We start from the raw sequence: 25,926 nt of genomic DNA, 5'->3' as shown, positions 1-25,926 counted from the left end.
GACCCGAGTCAGCAGAACCTCACAAAGATGGTTTATTGTATCATCGTCATATTTACACGAACCCAAAACAAAAAGGCTCAAATTTAAAAAAAAATTCACTTTGTTTCTCTGTGATTTTTTTCTATAAAAATGTTAAAAGTATGTACAAAAGTTTGCGTTTCCCTGAAACACAAACTGCAGAGGGAATATATTAGAGTTAAAAATCAGAAGTGCTCGAGGTGCTTTGATAAATCTGCAACGCCGTCATCGATCCAGCTCGGCCTGCAGGATCTCGCCCCAGGTCTCTGCGTCCAGCGGCGTCAGCTTCCTGCCGCTCAGCTCGTCCGCCGACCTCACGTGGCTGAACCGTCCAATCAGCCAGTCTTTCTTCACAAGGCTGCGGATGTAGTTCCTCACCAGGATCACCTGAGGACAGGAAACAGGAAACGGTCAGAAAGCAGTTCTGCTGTTTCTGGCTGACGCTGGTTTCAGAAGCTGGACGAACAGCTGTGATGTTATGAGTATCCAACACTTCAGTGAGAACAGCTGGAACATCTGCCACAGGTTCTGCCCCTCAGCAACCTTCCAGCAGAAGCCCAATCAGACGAAAGCCGAGGCTCTCAGAGCCGCTTCATCCCATCAAAATAATTCCCAGCTGACTGTCACTATTCCAGGTCAGGGATCCAATTCTTTGGGGAAATTATTCAAACTTTCAGCTCAAACAAAGGGCGAGGTGTTCGTAGACATTTTCCAACAATATATTTTGAGGGACTTAAAGCTTGAACATGAAAAGAAAACAACAACATGTCTCCAGCGTGACGTTCCACAGGTGTGACACCGTGGACCAAACCTAACTTCATAGAAAGTTCCTGTGAAAACTGCAAGTTTGTGATGCTTTTTGGAATATTCAGGATTTAATGTGCAGAAATCAACTCAGCTGATACGAAAACCTGGAGATCAAAGCTCAGCTCTGACCTGCTGACAGGTCACATGACCTTCATCAGCATCAGATCCCTCAGAAAAACATTGATGGAGAAATGTTTAAACCTCTGACCTTCATCCCGTTTTGACTAATGACAGCAGGGCCTGAAATAAGCGTACTTCCTGTTTGAAGCGGATCATTAACCTGGAAAAGTTTCAGAAGAATCTGAGATGTTTTCTAAGTTTAATGACATGTGAGGAACCTTCCAGGAGAGGCCGTGTCTCCGGTCGCTGTCGACCTCCCTCTGGCAGATGGCTCGGACCATCAGGCACTGCTTCCTCCACAGCTGCTCGCTCTGCTCGATGATCTGATGCCACAGCCTGCAGGTCCTCGCCGCGCTGCACAGGCTCGCCGCGTCCAGCTCGCCAAAGATCCTCACGCTCATTTCTGTCGGCAGCGTCTCGGCAAAGTTGCGAGGTGGGGCCGTGCTTCCTTCACAGAGAAAAAACACTGGTGGAGTCCTCCCACACACATGCTGCATAATAGAGTCGGACTGAGTGGAAGAGCCTGAGGAAGGAGAGCCGACAACGATGGAGAAATGAGTCACAGACTCCACGTAAAGACTTTAACTCACACTGTGGAGGACGAGTGAAGGATGAAGACAAATCACACCTGAGATTCTTCATCAAAGCACCAACATGTTTCAAAGTACAGACGCAGGTTGTTTTTTTAATTACATCACAAAGACATAAATAAAGAATCGAGAGGGGGGGGGGGGGGCTGAGAAAGAGAAGAAAATATCCGAAACACCCAGAAAGAGACAGAAAGGTTCAAGATGAGCCTGTGAGATGAAAAAAGAGACAAAATCACTGAAACGAGCGAGAAAAGAAAGAAAAAGACCTCCGAGAGAGGAACGATCCAGCTGCTAAATCATGAAGGTTTCACACAAAATAAGCAGAAAAAAGCGAAAAGTTCTGAAACAAGGACACAAAGGACTGTGAGATGTAGATGAACCCGCGCAGAGAGGCGTGACGAGAAGGTGGAGGGCTCCCACGCCAAACCGAAAGAGAAACACGAACAGTGGGGTCCCCACGGACCCAGCCTGGAGACGTCACCCAAACACAAACTGCTTCCTGTGTCTGTCTTCAAAGACAGACGTGATAAATATCCCCGTTATTTCCGTCCCGTGTGGCTCTTTAGGCCGACGCTCTGATTTTAACAAAAGCTGATTTTAACGCTTCACCCCGACGACTCCCCTCCGCCCTGCTAACAGCTAACAGCTAACAGCTAATAGTTCATGAAAAACTCCGCTTCCGCTTTCAGACCGAACACCGACTTCTACCGTGCACGTGTCCCGGTGTGTGTGACAAGAAGGCGGCGGCGCGCGAGAGAGAACCGGCGTCTTACCTTCCGCGAGGTCTCTGACTGACAGCTCACACGGTTTAAATGTCCTAACGGATGTTTACAAACGTACGCTACGTCATCATATTTTGATTTTTGGCGCATGCGCGCAAGGCATAAACGTCCGTTAATTTAAATTTGAAAACAGTTGAAGATATAATTTTCTTAATTTTCTAATTATTAAATTAAACTGTAGAGCATTTCTCACTCTGCAGTTCTAAAGCAGTCTCTACCAGATCCCGTTCATTAATCCGCCGATTCTTCAAATATATGGAAAATATGGAACTTTTTTTACGTTTGTTTGTATTTTTCATCGATATCTCACGTGCAACAACGCTGTCATATTAAAAGAAGAGAAAAATGTTTTGTTTTTAGAGATTAATTTCATCTGCATACACAAGCTGGTTAGCACAGGTTAGCAAAGATCCGGGAGATTCTGGGCGGAGTTCGGAGAGTGAGGTCAGAGACCCAGTGCGCACGCTCCGCTCCGACCCGGAAGTTTTGAACGGTGTTGCTGAGCTGAAGTTGTGTCGGTGCTGCTGCTCGGTCTGGTTCCTCTCCACAGTCCGAGAAGCTGCTTTTAACCTGAAACCTTTTGACCTGTCGAAGCGTGGCGCTGCTCTGTTTTCCTCCACGTTCCTCCGGCGGGGTGCAGCTGCCTCCGTCCGCTCCGCTGAGCCGATGTCTGGCTTCGACCTGGTCCCGGTGGACGGCGGGGATCCGGTCCACCTGCCACCCGGAGAGACGGTGTTGGGCCGGGGCCCGTTACTGGGAGTGAGTCCTCCTCTCCTCTTCAGTCTGAAAACATGACCGCGGATCATTTACAGACTTCTGCTCGTTGATCTTTAATCACGTGATAAATCCAGGGAAGCTTAGCTTCACTTAAAAACATCATTTAAACCTCATAACTAATCAATAACAAAGTGACCAGACATGATCAGGTGGATCACTGATCTGCTGACGTAGAGAGGGCGGGGCTTCATAAGCTAGCACCTTGAACTTTGACCCTCCTCCGTCCTCCTGCGAGTTCCTTAAAATGCAACAGGATGCTGCTCAGGTGTATCCTTTAAAGCAGGGGTGGGGAAAGCAACGCCTCGAGGTTTAGAGGTGTCCTTCATCCATCCATTTAAATGGCCTCCAGTACTCCAGAGGCCTGGTGATGAACTAATCACCTGATCCAGGTGTGGTTGTAGTTCAGGTGGTAGAGCAGGTCATCTACTGATCGGAAGGTTGGTGGTTCGATTCCTGGCTTCCCCTAGTCTGCTTGCCAAATATCCTTGGGCAAGATACTAACCCCAAATTGCTCTCCGATGCATCCATCGGAGTATGAATGTGTGTGAATGTTAGCTATAAAGCACTTAGAGAGATGTGCTTGTGCGAATGGGTGAATGCACAAGTTGTGTAAAGCGCTTTGAGTGCTCAGATGAGTAGAAAAGCGCTTTATAAGAACCAGTCCATTTACCATTTACCATCCAGGTGTGTTCACCCAGGGTGAGATCTAAACCCCACCCCTGCTTTATAAGGCTACAACTGGCCACTGTGCAAAAGTCTTGAGCCACCCATCATGTCTGTATAATTTGACCCGTTCCTGTTTAAAAAAACACAACTTAAAAAAAAATGAAATAAATGAAACTAAAGTCCACAGAAGAAAAAGTTCTAAACATGTTTGATCTGACCCGTCAGAGACAGCAGCGTGTGTGTGTTCGTGGACTCTGTTAGAGCAGCTCAGCATCATCACAGTGGGAGATGATCCGTCATGTGGGCGTGGCTTTGATGCAGCTTTTCCCTCTCTTGTTTTTCTGACCTGGTTTGCTTCCCTTCATTCATCACGGCTGAGCTTGAGTCTGTTTGATTTATTCGGAGTAATACTGTCAAAGGCACAGCTGGAGACGTCTGTAAACGCTGCCTTGTTTCCCGTCTCAGATCAGTGATAAGCGAGTCTCCAGACACCACGGGCTGCTGGACAACCTGAGCGGAGAGCTGCGCCTCAAAGCCGTACGTTCGTTATTATTATTATTATTATTATTGTTGTTATTAGTGTTGTTGTTGTTTGAGTTTCGGTTTAACCTCCTGCTGTTTCGGTCCTCAGACACACCTGAACCCGTGCTTCATTCAGTCGACCCGCACCGATGACCCTCGACCTCTGCAGAAAGGTTCCTGGCACGTCCTTCGTCACGGAGACTTCTTCTCTCTGCTGCCGGGTCGGTTCATCTACGAGGTGGTGTCAGTGGGCGGAGACGAGCGCACGCCCAGGTACTTCTGACGTCTGAAAAACACTCCGTTCTGTCCTGATGTCGGTCGAGACAAAGACTCGAACCGTCTGCTGAGTAATGAAGGTGGAGGCTGCTCTCAGGTAACGAGAGCTCCTTTATCTGTGCGGGCCACGCCGTGCGGGGTTAAACGCTCGGCCAGAACATTAGGCACAGCGTAGGTTCGCGCTCTTTGAAGCTGACATCAAAGTTAACGCCGATCAGCTCAGTTAAAATTCACGCCGAGCTTCCAGCTCACAGAAGTTCACATTTATCTGCATCAGTGTCGCTCCCCACAGGAACAGCCAGATGTTAGAAGAAGAAGAGACACTTCCTGTTCCTCCTGATCCAGCTGTGGATCTACGTCCAGCTGCCAGACTGAACCAGGAGGAGCCGCCGCCGCCAGCAGCTCCGGAGGAAGACGAGGAGGCCGAGAGACCGTTCAAGGTAGGCTGAACTTTTCAGAGACGAGAAGCTGCTGGAGAAGGACTCCTCAGGGGGCGGGGCCTAAGAGTGACATCAGCAAGTGTGAATATTTAATGAAGGAGGTGCTTTCAGAGCGCAGGGTTCATGTGATGTGACAGAAACACGAAACTTTAGTTTGTTTTAAAAAAGTTTATCAATAAAGTTTTGAGACAAACAAACAGATCGACAAGTTCAACAAACACTGACAGAAATAATCATCATCAGAACAGGACTCACTGTAATACTAATACTCGTTCACCAGGGGGCGCCACAGCAGGCGGCTTCACGTGTTTGATCCCACTGTGGGTGTGTCAGTAGCTCAGTGGATGGCGATGTGAAAGTGAGCAGCCAATCAGTGAAGTCGTCTCGTTGCGTTTCTTTCAGGGAGACTCGGCAGGATCGGTGAAAGACGATCAGCGCGGCGCCGCTCCGTCTGTGACCAGGAGAAGAGTTTTACCTGCATGGATGCTGGCGCCTGTACCTGCTGCAAAGACTCCGCCCTCCACCCCGACAGGTAACAAAGACCCGTCCTGTGTTCCCTCTGCCTGCAGGGGGCGCCCTTTCTGATCCTGTTACTTGTTTGAAAATGTCTGTTTAGTTCGGACCTGCCGACCTGCAGCGCCGTCACCTGCCACTAAACGAGCAGCTGTCGCACAAGCCACGCCCACAACAACCTCCTCACCTGAGGAGGCGGAGTTCACAAGGAAGGAGGAGGAGAGGCCGAGGAAGAGGAGAAAACTGAGTGATGACGAAGAACAACCTGAGGTGAGACCTGTTGAGCAGAGTTCCTGTTCCTGACCTAAGAGACTAATATGTCCTCTGGCTCTCAGGAGGCCGCCGCCCACCGTCCGGCTAAACCGAACAGGTCTGAGGACAGCGGCGAGAACGACAGCTTCACCATGACGGCGGAAGCGGAGGACCAAGCAGATGAGTCTGAGAAGGAGGGCAAGATGTCTGAAAACAACGGGACGTCTAAACGAGCCGAGCCCGCCGGGTCAAACGGAGACGCCCAGTCTGGCCCCGCCCCTTCCAAAGCCCGAGTCAGGACGCCGTGTCCGTACGGGACGGCCTGCTACAGGTATGACACTGAAACACACGGAGTCACAGGCCGAATTTATTCTGAGAGCTTTTGCTTTGATGTCTCGTTTCCCTCTGAAGCTGAAGAGCGCCTCTCGTAGCCCCGCCCCTTCACCATCTCACAGACGCTGCTCGCTGCCTCCTTCAGATTTCACGTTTAGAAAAATCTTTGAAACAAGGACCAGCTGTCCTCACTGCAGTGACTCCAACAGCTGGTCCCACCCACGGTGTGGTGCAGGCTGCAGAGCTGCAGCTGCAGGTGACCTGCACAGGTGACCTGCACAGGTGACCTGCACAGGTGACCTGCACAGGTGACCTGCACAGGTGACCTGCACAGGTGACCTGCACAGGTGGGCTTCACACCCTTCGTTTCCCTGCTTGTGTTTTCCAGGAAGAACCCACTTCATTTCCAGGACTGCAGTCACCCTGGAGACACAGACTACGAGGAGGAGGAGGAGGAGGAAGAGGACAGACCCGAGTGTCCCTACGGCAGCGACTGCTACAGGTTAGAGCCGACGTTCGAGCCTCAGCGTGATCACACATCAGGTTTAGTTACTTAATAACTGACTGAAGCACAAAGTTATTGATTTGATACTTTTTCTGTTTTATTGACTTTATTTCATTTTAGTGTTTTTATGACAGAAACACTGCAAACGAACGTTTTTGTAACAACTGAGGGACACACAGACACACACACACACAGGGACACACAGACACACAGACACACACACACACAGGGACACACAGACACAGACACAGGGACACACAGACACACACACACACACACACACAGGGACACACACACAGGGACACACAGACACACACACACACAGACACACACACACAGGGACACACAGACACACACACACACAGACACACACACACAGGGACACACAGACACACACACACACAGACACACACACACAGGGACACACAGACACACACAGGGACACACAGACACACACACACAGGGACACACACACACAGACACACACAGACACACAGGGACACACACACACACAGACACACACACACACAGACACACACACACAGGGGGACACAGACACACACACACACAGACACACACACACAGGGACACACAGACACACACAGGGACACACAGACACACACACACAGGGACACACACACACAGACACACACAGACACACACACACAGGGACACACACACACACAGACACACACACACAGGGACACACACACACAGACACACACACACAGACACACACACACACACACACAGACACACACACAGGGACACACACACACACACACACACACACAGACACACACACACACACACACACACACACAGACACACACACAGGGACACACACACACAGACACACACACAGGGACACACACACACACACACACACACACAGACACACACACACACACACACACACAGGGACACACACACACACACACACACACAGGGACACACACAGACACACACACACACAGGGACACACACACACACACACACACACAGGGACACACACACACAGGGACACACACACGCACGCACACACACACACAGGGACACACACACACACACGGGGACACACACACAGGGACACACACACACACACAGACACACACACACACACACACACACACAGGGACACACACACACACACACACAGGGACACACACACACACACACACACACACTCAGAGCAGCGTTTGTTTGGTTGACACTGGGCTCGCCGTCTTCGTGCTCGCTGCAGATTCTCGATGAGTAATTCGAGTATTTTTAACTCGAGCGACGCCGCAGACGCTGCTGTCAGGAAACATCGTCTGACCTGCGTCGCTCCAGCGTGACGGTAACGACTTTATTCTGACGTGAACTTTGTTTCCTCTGCAGGAAAAACCCCCTGCACAGGAAGGAATACAAACACACAAAGAAACCAGGTACGCTCATGGACACACACATTTGTGTCGTACTGGTGGAAGTAAATAACAACAGGTGACAAATGAAAGGGTCTGACTCACTCGCAGTAAATCCCCCCACAGCTCGCCACGTCGCCACAAAGACTCCCGCTGACGACGAGGACGAGTACGAGGACAGCTTCATTAATGACGACAGCGAGGACGCGGGCGATGACTCGGACTACGTCCCTCCTGACTCAGACGACAGCGGTAAGGAGGACATCAAAGGCCTGCAGAGAGAGGCGACGGCCTTCCTGAAGAGGAGGAAGTAAGCGGAAACCTGCCCCGCCCCTCGCTGAGCAGACCAGACCAGAACGCCGTGTTTGATGACGTCATCCTCTACAAACGAAAATATCAAACCCGCTCCATCTGCATTAGAGACGTATGAGAGGCTGTTCTTTCATCTTTGTGTCCTGATTGATACCTGTGTGGTTTTTCACATTAAAGGTTCAGCAGCCTTTTGTAGAGAGGCTTTTAATGTGAAAAACATCTGTTAATATTCAGCAAAGAAGAAACGAGTATGAACACGTGATTTCTGCTTTCTTTTCCTTTTGTTTTTACTTTGTGGTCCTCGTCATGTTGGATGAGACACGTCCTCGTTTGTTTCACATTAAAAGTCTCAAAGTCTTCCTTTACAGACTTTTAATGTGGAAATATCATCAGGAAGTCTTTGTGAATAAGGAGTGAGATAACAAGGAAAAAACATATTTACATTTTTTTGTTGTATTTCCATTTTCTTCTTTGCTGTGGTGAGGAACATCCAGGTGTTTTTTCAAATTAAAAGTCTTGCAGCCTGTCAAACTTGGATTGCATCAATCAGGAGCACAACAAAGGAGAAACACGCGGATTAAAACGTAAAACTATTATTTCTGCCGTCATGTTTCAGTTTGCTCTACTTGTGATTAGTGCTGAGGTGCATCCAGGTTTCTTCAGAGTAAAACTCATATGTTTTGCTTTTAATGTGAAAAACAGAGGAAGTAACAGTCGTCTTTGCACTTTTTCAAAATAAGTCTCATTGTTTTCATTTTAATGTGAAAAAGTTTTCTTATATCTGTAGTGTCACTAAGAAGAAACACAGCGGGTGTCTGCGAGTGCTGCAGGACTTTTAATGTGAAAGGGATTATTTCTGGCTGTGGGGGTGCAGCACGTGTGAGGCCCACCAAACATTAAAATAATAACACTAAAATAAAAACCCGACCTATTTAAATTCTGGATTTTCCCGAGTTTACCTGTAAAGTCACCTGTGAGAAGTCGACCTGAGGCGTCCAAAGGTGACGCGCTCGGCTCAGTTTTATTTTGAAGCAGCTTTAAAACGAAGCGAGTGTTTTCCTCTCAGAGACGGCGTCCTCCACAGAGGGTCCGAGCAGCGAGCTGACAGCTGAGCCGTGGCGCTCTCTGAGCTGCTTTTATTTTTGTAAATAGAGTCTGTGCTGCTGGCCGCAGGTGAGTCGCTCAGAGCGGAGCGTGAAGCGTTTTTATCAGCTCACTGATTCGTGGACTGTTTTTCTATTAAATACATCACAAACAAAGCGGCGTCTCCTTTCTTCATTCTGTCACAGCTGCGACAGGAAGTCCATTTGATTGATTAGGAAGCTCAGCCCTGATGTTTGGCTGACCCGTGTTCCTACTTTGGCAAAACGTCCTACCGTGAGTAGTTCATGCACATTTCTGCTGTCACAGAGTAATTCCAGCACCAATTTAAGGAGGTATGACGGTTTGCCACTTAACTTTACCCGTCAGAGTGTGTGTGTAGCTCTTATGCATACAGCCAGGATGGTTTGGCACTTAATTTTACCAGTCAAAGTATTTTTCTAGCTAATATTCACAAAGGTAGGACTATTTGCCACTGAATTTCGTGTTGTGCGCATGCGCAGAAACAACAGGTAGGATAGATTCCCACCTGCAGAGCTGTGGAGTGTTTTGTGTTTTGCAGGCCGTTGGTCACCTGTGCAGGTGTCATCCTGGGGGGAGGGTCTCTAAATGTTCTTTGTTAATCTGACAGAACAAAAATGTGTTTTTATGACGGTTTTTGGTTTCTTTTAATGATCGTAGTCTAACACACAGAAAGCGAGTGTTTGTTCAGCTGTGATGACGGCGCGCCTTCAGCTTATACAGGCACCAGTACTGATACTGGGAGTCGGGCTGTGGGGAATGTGATGTCCAGTCTGAGCCGATGGATCCGGCTTTGTCGTGGGCATGAAAGAAAATCATCGATGGAGACATTTGGTCATTGAGTGTATTCAGACTGACCTCAACACTCGTCTGCTTCTCTTTGTTTGATGAGGACAGTTTGAGGGAAAAACATCAGGATATGACTTCAGACTCAGTTTAAGAGAAGCTCCTCGCTGTGTCGCTGAAACATCTGCTCTTTATAATATCTCACAAACACAAAATGCAGTTTTTACACGATGATTTAGTTCATTAGGGGAACAAACACTTTCCAAACCTCGCTGCCCTGTGATGGCGTTGCCTCTTAAACCTGATAACTGGTTGTGTCATCGTTGGCAGCGAGAACTGCAATCAGCTGTTTGTGATAACTGACATCACAGGTAAGATCAGTGACATCATCAGCCTGAGAGGGTTACAGAGACATTTCTGAGGCTGTGGAGGTCACAGAAGAGACTCACCTGGCTCAGATAAGGTCAGAGGTCAACAGTAAGAAAGAGGCGGGGCAAAGATGGGAGAGTCAGAAACCACTGCTGACCAAGAAATCACAAAGTCTCGTCGCACATCTGCCAACAAACATCTGGAGGATGATATTCTGAGAGCTGACGAGACAGAAGCTGAACTTTCTGCGTTTCATCCAGAAACATCCCAGCAGCAGCAGCAGCCACGGTGGCGGTCGTGTGGCGGTCGTGTGGCGGTCTGGCTGCTGTGACTCAGGGAACCAGCAGCTCCGCCTCTGATCGGCTCAAAGTCTGGACTTAAACCAGGCCTGGCAGTGAAACTGGACTTAGCTCCAGGTCGTTCATGATTTAAGAGGAGTTAGTTTCCACAGAGCTGTACCTGTTTGCTTCGTCCATTTCAGGCGCTTTTTATTTGCAACGCAATGAATATTAAAACACTAACATGGGCACACACTGCACATCAGCAGGGAGGGACTGTAGCGAGTCATTGTTCTCTTCAGGTTCGCCTTCATCGTTGCTAAGCAGATTATACAACAGCAGCATTACAGATATGCAGATCAAAGCTGTGATTCAGCGCTGCACACAGCAAAGAAAGGTCAGAAACCCTGATGTGAGGAAGAACAGGCAGCATTGGTTTCAGTGTAAACTCACTCGATGCTGCTGCAGAGGACGCTGGCTGAGTCTGTGCGTCTGAAGCTGCTGAGAGAACATAAATAAGAGACCGGCTTCACAGAGCTGTGACGGGGTCTGAGGGTGGAGACGATGGCGGAGGCTGAACTGATGAGCCCTCAGGAGGCGAAGTTTGGTGTAAAGATCAAACGAGCCCACGCAGAGAGCACCGAGGTACAAAACAGCCTCTGAAAGCTGCACGAACACCAGCTCTTAGCTCTCCTCCTTCATTACAAGCTGAAAAATGCATCTTTGTTTGACATGAATATGAGCGGAGAAGCGTGCTGCATTACTAACAGTTTTATTTTGAACAGCAGGAGCACGTCGGGGAGTCGGGCTGAAATCCACAGAAGAAGAAGAGGCAGGAGGAGAGGTGGTCGACCTGTGAGGGCAGACGGAGGTCAAACTCTGATTATGTCACTTTAACTGAGGCCCCTGAACACTGAGGGGTGGTCGACACGTCTCCCTGCCTCACTTCAGCTTCGCAGCTGTTGCCATGGTGGCAGTCAGACGTGACCATGGCTGTGTCCCAGTTCAGCGTCTGCAGCCTTAAAGGCCGCATTTTAAGGCCGATGACGTCACCGCGACGCGACGAAGGCTGTCCCAATCCAAAGGCTGCTCGAAACGCGGCCCTCAAGCTTAGACTTTTCTACTTTAAATAACACTTTCAAAATTAGTTGGGCTAAACATTTTCTTAAAAACCCTACCTCTATCTGGAACTTTATACCAGATCATATTTTCTCTCGTTTTGGTGGCTTTAATTTTATTTTAAATTGTAATTACAGTGTTGAGAAACTCCCTGTAAAGCTGTCATCCCTCCATGAGCAGGTCCTCTTAGCGTGGACCCTCGTCTATAAACACAACTTCTCACCTCACAAATACCTGATCTGGAACAACAGAGATATTTTATATAAAAATAAATCACTTTTCCTGGAAACTTGGGTCCAACATGGGATCCTATTGGTGGCTCAGCTGGTTAATAAAGAGGGACGACTACTAACTTACAACGACTTTATTGCACTATATAATTTTCCAATCAGTGTTCAGGAATTCTCAGTGGTGCTTGGTGCCATACCCTCTATATAAAAACACTGACAGCTCAATATCTACCTCAGTCACTCTCCCTGATCCAGCTGAGTCACCAACAGGAAAAATCTGCTTTTCACAGGAACTTGGTAACAGCAATAAGAGAATACGTAGTTTATTCCAAGAAGATATCGTCTCTCTCCCGTATATAATATCTTATTGGAACCGATATGTTCCAGATATCAAGTGGAACACAGTCTGGATGATCCCCCATAAATATTTGATTGTAAATAAGGTGAAAGAAGTCTCATTTAAAGTTCTACATAAATGTTATCCAGCCAGTCACTACATGGTAACATTTAAAAGGGACATAAATACTAATTGTACTTTCTGTGGGGATCATCCAGAAACTGTGACACATCTTTTTTGGTACTGTTCTTTTACACAGAGATTCTGGAAGGAATTTAGCAGGTTTGTTATTGTCCATATTTTAAGGGAGTTTTCTTTACGATGGGAAAATGTTTTATTCTGTTTCCCCAAGAAGTATGATAAATGTTTTTTATGATAAATTTGTTAATACTTTTAGCCAAATTTTTTATCCATAAATGTAAGTTTACTAACAAAACACCATATTTTTTTAAGGATGTGGAAATGTACATACAATCAATATCAGACTCCACCAACAAACAGGCTCTAAAACAATATATGTGTGTGAATTTTTGCGTGTATTCTTATAATTGTTACTTTTTTCTTTTACCCCTGGCTTTTTGTGTTCCAACATATCCCAGAATGCATAGCGCGGTGGTGGGTGTGGATAATTTTGCCGAAAAAAAACGGCGGATGAGGGGCGCCCGAAGAGTAAACTTTAAGTAAGTACTGAATATGATGTCACTTATTTATGTGCAAATGTTTACTAACGAAGAACATTAAAACATTACTGTTGGTCACATGTCAGCAAAGTCATGTGACATTAGTGACGTTTGTACTAACTTGGTTTTACAGCCTTTACTTTAAAATATACGGCGTTCAATAGCTGAGCTTAATCAGAGAATGATCAGAGCTCATGTAGAAACAAACAAATGAACAAAAGATTTTCTCCTTCATTTCTGTCAAACAAAGCTGTATGAAACGTTTCCAGCTGTTAGTATCATGGTTGCTAGGCAACCTGGGCAGCGCGACAGAGGCTAGACCGTCCCATTTCACAAGCCTCGCACTTTCGGCCTTAGCGGTCTTTGAGTACACGGCCCTTGAGGATCGTTGAGGCTGCAGACCCTGGATTGGGATACAGACAATATCTAGCTAACTTTGCAGCTAATGCTAGTTAGCAACTTCCCACAATTACCCACACAGCAGCCATGTTATTGGTCACATGATGTCATTAAAATGCTCCTTAAGGCTCCAACATCACAAACATGGTGCAGAGGTCCAGTTCAGGTGACGCTAGCAGCGACAGCCACCTGTCAATCAGAGAGGCCACGCCCCTAACAATGCAAGTTCAAACAGGTCTCTGGCCTCAGTGTTGTAAATAATAACTGAAGGTTTTCATCCACATAAGATACAAACAGCTGGAAACGACATAAAAGAAAGTCTCTCCATGGACGATGCAGCGTCGCTAACACTCGGCAGCAGCCGCAGTTCTGCTGAGCAAACACCTCACAGCTCGCTCCTCACTTCAGCTCTCTGCGTGCAGCCGCTTTACCTTCCATAGAAGAAGAAGCGTAGCTGCAGGTTTAGTTCCTGAGTTCCTCCAGATGTTCTTGGTTCCTGTGATGGACTCTTGGTAAGAGTGTCAGGTCAGCCAGTGTTCCAACATCAGGAGCTCAAATCAGCTCTTATTCTGTGTCTCCTAAAAGGCTTGAGCTCTACCTCAGCCGGCCACCCTCCACCTCCTCCATCACCCGGAGGGAGGATGTCCGCGGCTCAGCTTCATCCAGCCACTTGGTGGCCACGAAGCTCACCAGCCTCAGAGGGACCTTGATGGACTTATTCAGCTGCTTCCTGCTGTTTCGGACGCTCACAAAGCAGAGGGTGTTGATGATCCCGTTGCTCATGGCGATGCACTCGATGACGTAGAAGGCCACCAGGGAGTTCTTGTCCGTGGAGATAAGGGTGGGGTAAAAGTCCCGCAGCAGGGTGAAACCGTAATACGGCGCCCAGCACAGGATGTAGGCCACCAGGACCAGGATCAGCACCACCACGGTCCTCCTGCGCTTCTGCAGTCTCCTGCGGATCTGTACCGTCTGAAAACCTGGAACATTTTTAAACCACAGCTCTCTGGAGATGTGGGTGTAGCAGACGGCCATGACAGACACGGGGCCCACGAACTCCAGAGCGAAGACGAGGAGGAAGTAAGAGCGGTAGTAAACCTGCTGGTCCACGGGCCAGATCTGAGCGCAGAAGGTCTTATCGGGGCAACCGTCCACATGTGGGTAGGTCGTCTCTGACGCCATGTAGGCAGACGGGATGGAGATGAAGACGGGGACGAGCCAGATGGTCAGGATCACGCAGCACGCCGTCTGCTGCTTCATACGAGGCCTCAGTGGGTGCAGGATCGCCATGTACCTGCAGACACAGACGGGAAACTGGCTCAGGTGGAGGAGGGACGGCTTTCGCGCCCTTCACACGGAAACCTTTTGGTTTCTGAAGCTTTAGTAATCTAAATTTTTAGTTACCGTATTTTTTGCACCATAAAGCACATTAAGCGAAACAAAACAGAGTCAAACTTTACTCCACTCAGTCTTCTTGCTTCCTCCACTTCTGTAACATTAATTCATTAATGCTGGATTCTATCACAGCGGCTCTGTTCCCATGTTGTTGCAGTATATTAATGACTAACCTCGTACTGTGGATGATTATCTCAGCTGTTCTGACTGACGTTTGGTCCGTTTACAGCATCCTACCATGCGGCTGTATTTGTCTCTAACCACATTAAATCGGTTCGAGGTCAGTAAGCACAACCAGGATTCATACATGCTCCGGATTATTAGACGCACTGTCGATTTTTGAGAAAATAAAGGATTTTAAGTTCAACTTATAGTCTCCAAAATGTGCTTTTACCTTTGACCACCAGGAGAGAGAGTGCTGACAGGCTTACCTTTGCTCCTGTGTGCCACAGACATGTCTGGTTTGTTATTGTTAATATCTCCTTCATAACTTCATACCTTAATGAATCACTATAAACGAATACAAACATCAGTGGGATGATGAAATCAACATAACAAACAGAATATAGTCAACGTTTCCTAAATCAGCTGAATCATCTGATCATCTCTCAGGCCCTCTCAGGATCTATCAGGTCCTCTCAGGATCTATCAGGTCCTCTCAGGATCTATCAGGTCCTCTCGGGCCCTCTCAGGTCCTATCGGGCCCTCTCGGGCCCTATCAGGGCCTCTGATTTGGCTTTTTATCCTGTTCCCTTTGGAGGTTTTGGTCTTTTACAAAGTAAGACGTACTGACGGCACCGTCTGGACATGGACGTTTGAACCTGGGACTGCGAGGACACGTCAGAGGTCTTTCTGCTGTCTTTCAGTGCTGTCATCGTTTTGTCTGTTATGAAGGCGGAGCTCCTTTTCCGCCTCTAACATCTGTGGACACATTTCTTTCTTGGTTTTTCTGACTGAATGGATCAGATTGGTTGAATGGAGCTTTAGTTTTTGAGGACGTCCCCTCTCGGGGGTTCTGGTGTTTCTGTTGATGTGAGACTGTGTTTGCAGTTTCAGAGGAGCTGAGCTTTGATGTCAGCGAAGCAGCAGAGAGAGTCTGACACGCTGCCAGATGTTTGGATGTGTTCGCTCTCAGGATAACGAGGAAAGTGGAACCACTTTGTTGTCCCCAGATACAGAGAAGCTCTCTGGAAACACTAACAGCCGTCAGCGAGGCGTGATGAAGGACGCGTGGAGGACCGCCGCAGCGCGAGCTGACCGGTTTCATCACGGGAGCTGCTTGTGTTGAAGCAGAATGTAAACTGTCAGCTGGTCCGCTCTGGAATGTGCTTGATGTGGAGCCACGGTCAGGACCCTGCACATCATCAGCGGCCTCGCTGCTGCCGCCACACGCTTCCACTCGCACGCTTCGAGTGCTTATCTGGTTTCTTAGCGTGACTCAAACATCATTCATACTTCGGCTCAAGCACACCTGAGGTCACATGACAGGAAGCATTAATGGAGAAAACCTCGATTAATCTGAGATTACAAGGATCCCACGCCGGGGCGGGCTGATGGTCGTTTAAAAGAAGCAGCATTCCCACAGTGGGTCAAATGTAAGGCCCGGGGCCCAGAATCGGCCCGGCAACACTCAAATATGGCCCAAGCATGATGCTCATGTTGGAGGTTTTGATCCCGTTAGAGTCAGAAAGGAGGACTCCAGACGCTCTGATCTTCATCAGCGAGTGATGTCATACTGACCTCGCCATCTTTCAGGCACAAAGTGAATATTTAAGATTTAAATGGACCTGTAAGGACATCCGTCCTGGTAGGATCCTGATGTTGTTTCAGAGGACCAAACCATGAACATCAGCAATAATTACCAATCATTTCAAAGAGGAGTGGACTTTTCTGTTCCATACTTCTATTCTGTAATAAAACATTTGTCCTGGCCTTTACGGAGCCTCTCACTACCTTTTTAGCTCCTCCTACTCTCAGACCTCCCTCTGGGTAAGTCAGTTTTCCTGATTGGGCAGCTTCTGGAAGCCCACTGAGGGGCAGCTCTAAGCAGAGATGGGCAGTAACGTGTTACTGTAATCCGATTACTTTTTTCAAGTAACGAGTAAAGTAAGGGATTACTGTTGCAAAAACGGTAATTAGATTACCGTTACTTTCCCGTAGGAATGCTGCGTTACTGCGTTACTAAAACCGTGATTTTTTGCGAGAATGTCTCATGACAGTGACGTAAGCGAGTGCGACGTTCGTGACAACAGCTGTGTGCAGATCAACAATGGATCATATATCGAGTGCAGAGAGAGTATGAGCGTGCAGCGTTTAAAGCGTGGAAGTACTGACCTTACTTTGAGTTTGATTCCATAAAAAGTGACAAAAACATTAGTGTCCGTTGTGCGTGGGAAGAAAACTTCTTTTTACAGAGAAAAACCCCTAAACTTCCAAACAAGCACCGAGTAGCTACGACGTAATGGGAAACTCACAGAGAAACTCGCGGATTCTTCCACTGACCGCTGCACACCTGCACCAGGGTAAACCTCCGCCTACCCCACTCCTGCTTTACAGGTGAAAATAGAGCAACAGGACCGCTAGTCTTTGACTTTATTTATTTTCTGCTGTGTTTTACTTGCATCTATTTGAAAGACTGAGTGTAAACACAAAAATATTTTATTTTATGTGCTGGAATGTGCAGAAAATAGGTTTAAATGTTAAACTAATTTCTTCCAGTCAGAGAATGTTGCAGATAATTAAATGTTTGCTTGATGCATAAAGTTAAAAGATTAAAACTAATAAAACAAGTTTTAAAAAGAGACTTTTCCATTTGATTACATTTTGTATGATGATTATGCAGAAAAAGTAGAATTGGGCTGAAAGATCTATCACTTTATCACCTATTCAGGTTGTAAATCCTGTTTTTAAAAAGTAACTAAGTAATTAAGTAATTAATTACTTTTGAAAATAAGTAATCAGTAAAGTAACAGGATTACTTTTTTGGGGAAGTAATCAGTAATTAGTTACTGATTACTTTTTTCAAGTAACTTGACCAACACTGGCTCTAAGTGCTGATGCTGTGGCAGAGATTCAGCAACATTATAAACTGAACGGCGGTTCCACAGGATGTTCTCACGCCGAACATTTACACGCCAAACCAACCGAAGCACAAACAGAGGCTCTGTGTTGTCTGCTTGTGTTCCCGGAGGTGAACCCACCTGTCCACGGCGATGGCCAGGAGAGCGTTGGTGGACACGTAGAGCGAGACGGTGCGCAGGTAGTTGGTGGAGGCGCAGAGCATCAGGCCGTGCTCCCACGACAGCTGCTTCACCACGTAGTAGTCTAGCAGGAAGGGGCAGCAGATCGCCGCCACCAGCACGTCCGACACAGCTAGGTTGGCGATGAGCAGGTTGGTCAGGTTTCTGAGCTGCTTGTAGCGGGCGAGGCTGGTGATGAAGAGGCAGTTCCCCACGCCGCACACCAGCATGATGCCCACCAGCACCACGCCAATGACTATGGTGGCCACGAAGAAGGCCCGCCCCTGCGTGGTGTCCAGGATCTCGTCTGGGGAAATCCCGTAATCTGGGAAGATGCCCACCAGCGCCGAGCTGCTGTTGGTCGAGCTGCACATTTTGGATCAGGTCAGCATGCTCGCACTGCTGCGCCTGCAGGGACGGGACAACAAGGCAAGGGTTAACCTTTGAAATTTGGGAGGGGCCAAAGTTCACGTTTGAACCGATCAAAAACACCTTTCTATGACTGGTCGCTGTCATGAAGCTCACCTCAGTCCTCAGGTCAGAGAAGCGAGGACGCTAACTAGAGGTTGTCATGGTTGCAGCGATCAAAAGGTTGGCGGTTGGCAGTGACTGAAAGTGGACCCACCGAAAGATGCAGTTCCTCTAACGGCCAGTTGAGGCTGATGCTAGTCAGACTCACAAACACAGCTTCTTGCTGGTTGCTGCAGGGGGCGCTCTCGAGTTCATCCAGACTGAACGGGGCAAACATTTTTGTCTTCTGTATATTTTTTAATCGGAGGGTTTGAGTCAGTGGCTACAGGTCAGAGGTAACATATTAACGATCTTTTGGAAACCACCATCGCGGCGACGCCCTGTCCTACATCATTAACCGACCAATCGGCACGCAGTAGCAGAAAATTTACACAGACTAAAATAAAATGTTTTAGTCTAGGAACAGCGCCCCCTGCTGCACATGCAGCTGAATTATAGCAGGTTCCTGTACAGTGATATCAACAGGAAGTGGTTTGGGAGGATAAATGCATATAACAGAGCGCCCCCTTCAGGCCAGCCTGTGTTTCTAAAACCATTACTGCCATGACCGCTGATGGCTTCTTCCCCTGTGTGTTTGCTGCAGACGGAGCGTCTCGTCGGCCGCTCGGGGTGAGGCTGGATGTTTGGTGTGCAGCAGTCGTCAGATTCGCCCGCAGGCTGGGGAATGTTGCATCTCAGCTCTGAAAACTCGACGCAGGAGCTTCTCACCAACCTGCCTCCTGATTGTTCTTTGTGCTGCAAGGAGCCGCTGCTCACATCATCGTTAACCCTTTAGCGCAGCACGCGGTGTCCTGTGGGGACGAGTCTTTCCTGCCGTTGTTGTTTTAAAATGTTTCACAGATTATTGATTTTTAAACAGACTCGGAAGATTACATCGCCAAGAAACAGTTTAAAAAGCTTTCATGCAATATGTCATTATAAAAACACAACATTAAACTGCACTGCTTTAACGTCTGCTTAATGTTTTAGTGCTCATAATAATTTCAGTATATATATATTTTAATAGATTGAATGTTTATTTTTAATAATATTAATATAATATAAGAATTATTATTAAAAATAATAACGAATAGACCCCTGTGGAACTATTTGCATGTCCCAAAACTTTAGTTATAAATGTATTCATGGTCGCTTGCCTGCTGTGATGGTTGGAGACGGTGGAGTTGAAGATGTTCAGACGTTCGGTGAGCAGGATGGAGCTGAGTCCATCAGAGGGACAGCTCAGAGTCAGAGAGGTGGAGGTGGTCTGAGCATGTGCAGAGGAGGGGGTGTGGATATACTGGACAAAGGATGAACAGACATGTGTTGTATTTTAGACTAAATATACTTCATTGTAATACCAGCTTGTACCACAGGGGGGAGCAGTGAGTCTAAGTCATTTAAGTGTTGATTTACGATGGTGAGCTGAGAAAAGGCAACACTGTTTAGAAAAAGACTAAAAGGTGACATTTTAACAAACTCGCTGGCTAAGTGCTGCCCCCTGCTGGTGACAATGTGAGCTGTATTTTGTAGATGGTAATTACAAAAAGTAGCTTTAATGTTTAGGATCTGATGATGATTATATGATAACATAATGATAATACCGAGAAATAATCATACAAAATATTTAAAAAGAGAAACATTTAAACGCAAAATTTTGTCTTAAAAATAACGTGAATATATCAGCTGACACGTGATCGATTTTTTCACGTTTCACATTTTGTTTACAAAAAAACGTAATTTTAATAAAGCTGTGATACAAATATGAAGAAGAACTAAAATTAACAAATAAGTTCAGATCAATTCCTTGTTTTCCTGTCTTGGTGCAGCAGGATCAGATATTTCCGAGCATCAGTTAGCGACTGCTGCCTGTGTAGCTGAGACCTCTCTGCCTCCACAGCAGATTAAACATGAAGCATTAACCTTCATCTGAGACTTTTGGCCCTGATTTCAACCCCTGAACCTCATGTTAAGAAACCAAAGCTCAGCAGCAGAGACAGAAACACACAGAGAGTCTCTGATCCTACAGATTAAACACACTGACAGAGGCAGTAAAACATAAAAACAGAATCAGAATAAAGTTTCAGAGAGTAACCCCCCCCCCACGTGACCCGAGGCTGGGTGTGAGTCCTGTTAACAATAAATCAGCTGATCTGAGAGAAATAAATAAAAGATGTGGAAGGATTTCATACAGACCTGAAAATGCTTCTTCCTCGCTCTGCTCTGCTGAATGAAAAGAAACGAGCGCGAGCAGCAGGCGCGCTCCCGACGAACAGCGACCAACCTCCACCCCCTCCCCCATCCCGCCTCTGACAGGGGAAACCTGTTTGCTGCGTGTTATTACCCAGGATATGACCGGAGTGTGTGTGTTTGTGTGTGTGGCAAAGTGTTTCTGCACAGTGTACCAGGGGCACGGAGAAAAGTTGTCGTACCATAGGCACGAGGAGTGTGTGTGTGTGTGTGTGTGATTTCTAATGCAACAATTACCTGTGAACCAAACATTAAATTATGTGAGAAAAATGAAATACTTACACATTTCCCACAAGTCGCCCAATTACTGAGCTCTCAAGCTGTCACGTGACTTTGGGACCTCCTGTTTCATCTTTTTATTCAACATCTGTTCACATGTACTTAGCAAGTACATACACATGAAATGCAAACTATTTACATGGCAACGCACAGCAGGACGTCCCATACAGCCAGCAGGTTCGTCCTTTATTCCACCTTAAATGTCCCGTATACTGACCTGCAGTGCCACGTCCTGACCAACAGATGGCACTCTCACAAATAGCTTCCGTCCAGCCACAGTGACGCCTGTTTGGTCTGCGCAGCGTAAGAACCCGGCGAACTTTAGCTCCTGATTTATTTGACCAGTTTTTGTTTCCAAGGAAACGCTCGCGTGATTTCTGTATATTTCATTGGCTGCATTTTTCTTTATTGCTTAAAACGAGGTATTAATAAGCTGAACACTAACATTTTACAACAGTTTTATTATAACGTGAAGACGCTGCACATTTACACTCCCGCTGGCTGTGCAGAGTGCTCGGGCACGTCACACTGTGTGTAGACTGTGTCTTGATAGCTAAAAAGTTGCAATTCTACTCTGGGACAAACATTTTTACTTTGAGGGCATGAAGACACGTGTCTGTGTGCAGGTGGACGTCCGTGTCCATGCTGTCTTCGACCATTGCTTTTGGTGTTTTCTGCAGATCAAAAGGAGGAAAAATGCGCCCACTCTGAGCCCGACCCCGGCGACTCCATTATCAGCAGCCTCTGAAAACAACGGCGTGCTCACTGCTCATAAACCCTCAGACGTCTCTGGTTTCTCTGCTTTGATGTTTCTGCGATGAAGCTGACGAGACCTGCAGGACCTCTGAGAGCAGCCTGGAAGCATCAGGCGTTTCCATAAACACACCAACGCACACAAACACATCCATCATCCGTTTCCAGGGATTTTGCCGCGATGACGAAAACCAGACTGACTCCAGATCTGCTCCGAGGTCCACAAACCGCTGCTGGCTTTGTTTCTCAGCATCACGTCAGGCTGTAATCGCTCATACCGAGGCCCCAGCTAAACACCTGCACCACCAGAGCTTTCCACAGGAACCCGGACGACTGACTGCAGTGAATCCAAGATCTCAGTGTAAAACAAACACGCCACCTGATGAGCTGCAGCCGACTGACTGTTTCCTGGTTTCCTGACATGATCTGCTGCTTTATCAACATCGATCATTAGAACTGAGTTTAGCATGAGGCTTATCTGTGGCAGGACGATCTGTCCGTCTGAGTCAGGCTGCGCGAGATTTCCTGTTTGGAGTTCATTTAACGGCACTTCTCCTCCTGGAAGTGCGGTCCACTTAGTTTCCTGCAGACCTGTGACTTTAGTTCAGGTACTTCAGGGTCTTTCTCAGAGTGATGGCAAGGCGAACATGAGGTGGGGGGATAAGGTGGGGCCAGGTTTCACAATGAGCTCACCTGAAACTCTGGCTGATTGGGACCCACACCCAGTTTCACACCTTGGCTCAGGCGATTAGAGGATCATCAGGGGTCCTTTTGTCCCTCTGTGGGGGGAAACTCCCACTAGGTTTAAATCTGGGACTCTCCACCATTTGACCTTAGAACTGAAGAAGCTTCTCGGATGAAGGTGAAACGTCTTCAAGTAACTTAAAGAAGTCCAGACGCTTTTCTTTGCAAGCTCCTTTGACTGAACTAGAGGTGGTGTCAGCATCAGTGTGACTGTCATGGTGATGAGACAGCTGACAACATCAGCTACACCCCAGCCTTCACCTGTGGCAGCAGCTCGGGCTGACGAGCGGCTCAAGCGTCTGATGTGGTCGTAGTGGCGATCGAGGCTCAAGAGTTGGGAGTTCGTCTTGTAATTGGAAGGTTGCCGGTTTGAGCCCCGGCTTGGACAGTCTCGGTCGTTGTGTCCTTGGAAAAGACACTTCACCCGTTGCCTACTGGTGGTGGTCAGAGGTGGCGCCACTCTGTCAGGATGGGCTCAAATTGTGGTCATAAATATTTTGTACTTGTAAATCAGGATTTGTGTGCGTAAAAAAGATTTGTGTGTGAGAAACTCTGCACTCAAGTTTCAAGTTACAAGTACGAATTTTGACCCTATTTTTCTTCCTTTCAGCTGATTGGTCAATGTCATGTCAATCACAAATGTAACTATCCAATCAGAGAACAGATGGGTTTGGCTGTTGGAGGGGAGCTTTTTTGAACTGCAGGTCCTTGAAGGGTGATACAGTTTGAATCTGGAGGATCTCTGTATAAATATCTGATAGCAGCTAGGTCCCCTAACTTTCAGCAGCTGTTGAAAGGATAAAGTTATATCAGTGGTTAGAAACACATCATTACTTTAGGATTAGTTTAACACAAAGTCAGGGCTGACCCGGGACCATGGCTGTGAGTCACAGTGCGCAGCATGAAGGTCCTTTCATCAGAGGCAGCATGTGCTGCTAATGCTAACTGCTAACTAAAAGCCAAGGATGCAGAATGTGTTGCTGGCTGCTGAGCTCTGTGTGCAGCAGCTCTACCTGCACTAGATGCTCCTGTCGTTTCTGTCTCTGACTTTATGTGTGTTGTTTTCAAATGTTCTTCAAATGTTCAATAAAAACATGAATCGCTAATTCATAACGAAGGAAAGCTTTGTAATGAAGAGTATTTGTAACTTGAGTGCAGAGTTTCTCAGATTTTTTGGCCACACACAAATTCTTTTTACACATACAAATCCTGATTTATGACCACAATTTGAGCCCACATGTCAGTGCGCCTCAGGGTGGCTGTGGCTACAATGCAGCTGCCATCACCAGTGTGTGAATGTGTGTGTGACTGGATGTGTAAAGTGCTTTGGGGTCCTTAGGGACTGAGTAAGGCGCTACACAAATACAGACCATTTGCCACTTGGTTTCTGCAGACAACATCAAAGTGTCACCTGCTTCCCGACTGACCATCACGCTCCTCTCTGATGGAGTTGTGCGCATGTTTGTGCAGACAGAAATAAAAATTACACAACACAATTACAGGTTTGTCTGTCCTTAATCTGAAATATGCACATATATATATAATTATATATAATTATATATATAATTATATATAATTATATATAATTATATATATAATTATATATAATTATATATATATATATATATATATATATATAATTATATAAATATATAATTATATATATATATATAAATATATAATTATATATATATATAATTATATATTTATATAATTATATATATATATATATATAATTATATATAATTATATATATATATATAATTATATATAATTATATATGATTATATATAATTATATATATATATATATATAATTATATATAATTATATATATATATATATATATATATATATATTTATATATATAATTATATAAATATATAATTATATATATATATATATATATATATATATATAATTATATATAATTATATATAATTATATATATATGTGCATATTTCAGATTAAGGACAGACAAACCTGTAATTGTGTTGTTGTGTAATTTTTATTTCTGTCAGGCTCATATATATATATATATATAATTATATATAATTATATATATATATATATATATAATTATATAAATATATAATTATATATATATATATATAATTATATATAATTATATATATATATATATGAGCCTCTGAGTGTGTATAACACTTTCATATGATGATGAGTTAGAACTTCTATGATATTTTGGCGTCTGCAAAATGCACAGACAGTAAGATAAGATCCTGTTTCCAGGATTCTTAATGGACGATTATCCTGTGACTTGTCATTGGCCAATGAGCATCCGGTTTCACAGTTAGACCCGCCCCTCCTCGTCCAAGCTCCATTTTTGCATTAAAAAAAAGAGACGTCAAAGCAGCTGCGTCCATCTTTGTCTCCGTCTCCACCACCAGGGGGCAGACACGAGTACAGCCCGGGCCCAGTTTAATTGTGGCTGATATCCCATCAACAGCAGATGCTGATGTTTTTACAGCGAGTGCTTCTTTACACCCATCTGATGGGTTCGGTTTATTTTGGGCGCTCACATTACTGCAAACACACACAGTGTGTACTTTGAAACATTTATTGTGTTTTGAGGCCTCGCACACTCTCCCGCCTCCTCTGCTGGTTGTTTATTAATGTGACTGTCATATTTATCGGCGTCCAGTGAATAAAGATCATTTGCATGCGTTTTCCATCCAGGATGAAAGATTTCCTCGTGCGTGTCTCAGCGCGGCCGCTCTCCGCTCGCTTCTGTTGATGCACTCAAACATTTTGATTCATTTTCCTGCAGCTGCCAAAGAGGCAGATATATTGAAGCAGCGCGTGGGTGGAAACTCTCCACAGGCGGAGGAATGAACTCTGAATGAAACATAAAACCTGAGGTGGCCTTCCATCTTCTGGTCGAGGGTGTTGGAGGTTTAACGCTCGGCCTCACTGGAGTGTTTTTGTCTGTTTTAAGCTCCTAAAGTCACAAAAACCTGAAAACGTTTTAATCTAAGATCCACGAGCTTCTTCCTCCAAATGTCAGCTGCATCTTCAGCTCTTCACATCGATGTGCAGATGATGACGAAGCTTCAGGGCCTGAAAAGTGAACCTGCACTTTTTATGCTGGCCACCAGAGGGC

General features: G+C 46.1%; 3 protein-coding genes across 8 annotated transcripts; 1 reads left to right on the top strand and 2 right to left on the bottom strand.

The window, feature by feature from the left end:
* Window positions 1-15: 15 nt before the first annotated feature.
* fbxo48 (F-box protein 48) lies at window positions 16-2,807 on the bottom strand. Of its 5 annotated transcripts, none has more exons than XM_085163039.1 (3): window positions 2,699-2,807; window positions 1,164-1,468; window positions 16-405 (listed from the first exon to the last, which is right to left on the bottom strand). In XM_085163039.1, exons 2-3 carry the CDS (start codon window positions 1,440-1,442, stop codon window positions 244-246), a joined length of 441 nt encoding a protein of 146 aa, XP_085019165.1. In that variant the 5' UTR covers window positions 1,443-1,468; window positions 2,699-2,807; the 3' UTR covers window positions 16-243. The 5 variants fall into 5 exon arrangements, with proteins under 5 accessions (XP_085019165.1, XP_085019164.1, XP_085019161.1 ...); XM_085163038.1 differs by lacking the exon at window positions 2,699-2,807 and adding an exon at window positions 2,628-2,646; XM_085163035.1 differs by lacking the exon at window positions 2,699-2,807 and adding an exon at window positions 2,511-2,612.
* A 139-nt stretch (window positions 2,808-2,946) lies between these two features.
* Window positions 2,947-11,902, top strand: aplf (aprataxin and PNKP like factor). Of its 2 annotated transcripts, none has more exons than XM_085163033.1 (10): window positions 2,947-3,076; window positions 4,226-4,297; window positions 4,392-4,555; window positions 4,851-4,998; window positions 5,401-5,530; window positions 5,615-5,781; window positions 5,847-6,094; window positions 6,485-6,598; window positions 7,982-8,028; window positions 8,116-11,902. In XM_085163033.1, exons 1-10 carry the CDS (start codon window positions 2,984-2,986, stop codon window positions 8,316-8,318), a joined length of 1,386 nt encoding a protein of 461 aa, XP_085019159.1. In that variant the 5' UTR covers window positions 2,947-2,983; the 3' UTR covers window positions 8,319-11,902. The 2 variants fall into 2 exon arrangements, with proteins under 2 accessions (XP_085019159.1, XP_085019160.1); XM_085163034.1 differs by having other exon boundaries at window positions 8,131-11,897.
* Window positions 11,903-13,145: 1,243 nt separating this feature from the next.
* prokr1a (prokineticin receptor 1a) lies at window positions 13,146-19,153 on the bottom strand. The gene is made up of 2 exons (XM_085163043.1): window positions 18,232-19,153; window positions 13,146-14,930 (listed from the first exon to the last, which is right to left on the bottom strand). The coding sequence occupies exons 1-2, from the start codon at window positions 18,642-18,644 to the stop codon at window positions 14,231-14,233; spliced, it is 1,113 nt and encodes a 370-aa protein (XP_085019169.1). The 5' UTR covers window positions 18,645-19,153; the 3' UTR covers window positions 13,146-14,230.
* Window positions 19,154-25,926: the final 6,773 nt, after the last annotated feature.

The sequence above is a fragment of the Neolamprologus multifasciatus genome, chromosome 6, assembly GCF_963576455.1.
Source record: "Neolamprologus multifasciatus chromosome 6, fNeoMul1.2, whole genome shotgun sequence".
NCBI lineage: Eukaryota > Metazoa > Chordata > Actinopteri > Cichliformes > Cichlidae > Neolamprologus > Neolamprologus multifasciatus.
This window is presented reverse-complemented; position numbering and strand designations above follow the sequence as displayed.

Coding starts and splice junctions, on each gene's coding strand:
- fbxo48 (XM_085163039.1), bottom strand. CDS start 1,442: ATGCAGCATGTGTGTGGGAGGACTCCACCAGTGTTTTTTCTCTGTGAA. Junction 406..1,163: donor GACACGGCCTCTCCTGGAAG/GTTCCTCACATG, acceptor TCCTGTCCTCAG/GTGATCCTGGTGAGGAACTA.
- aplf (XM_085163033.1), top strand. CDS start 2,984: ATGTCTGGCTTCGACCTGGTCCCGGTGGACGGCGGGGATCCGGTCCAC. Junction 4,298..4,391: donor GAGAGCTGCGCCTCAAAGCC/GTACGTTCGTTA, acceptor TTCGGTCCTCAG/ACACACCTGAACCCGTGCTT. Junction 4,999..5,400: donor AGGCCGAGAGACCGTTCAAG/GTAGGCTGAACT, acceptor CGTTTCTTTCAG/GGAGACTCGGCAGGATCGGT.
- prokr1a (XM_085163043.1), bottom strand. CDS start 18,644: ATGTGCAGCTCGACCAACAGCAGCTCGGCGCTGGTGGGCATCTTCCCA. Junction 14,931..18,231: donor CTGGCCATCGCCGTGGACAG/GTGGGTTCACCT, acceptor CTGTGTCTGCAG/GTACATGGCGATCCTGCACC.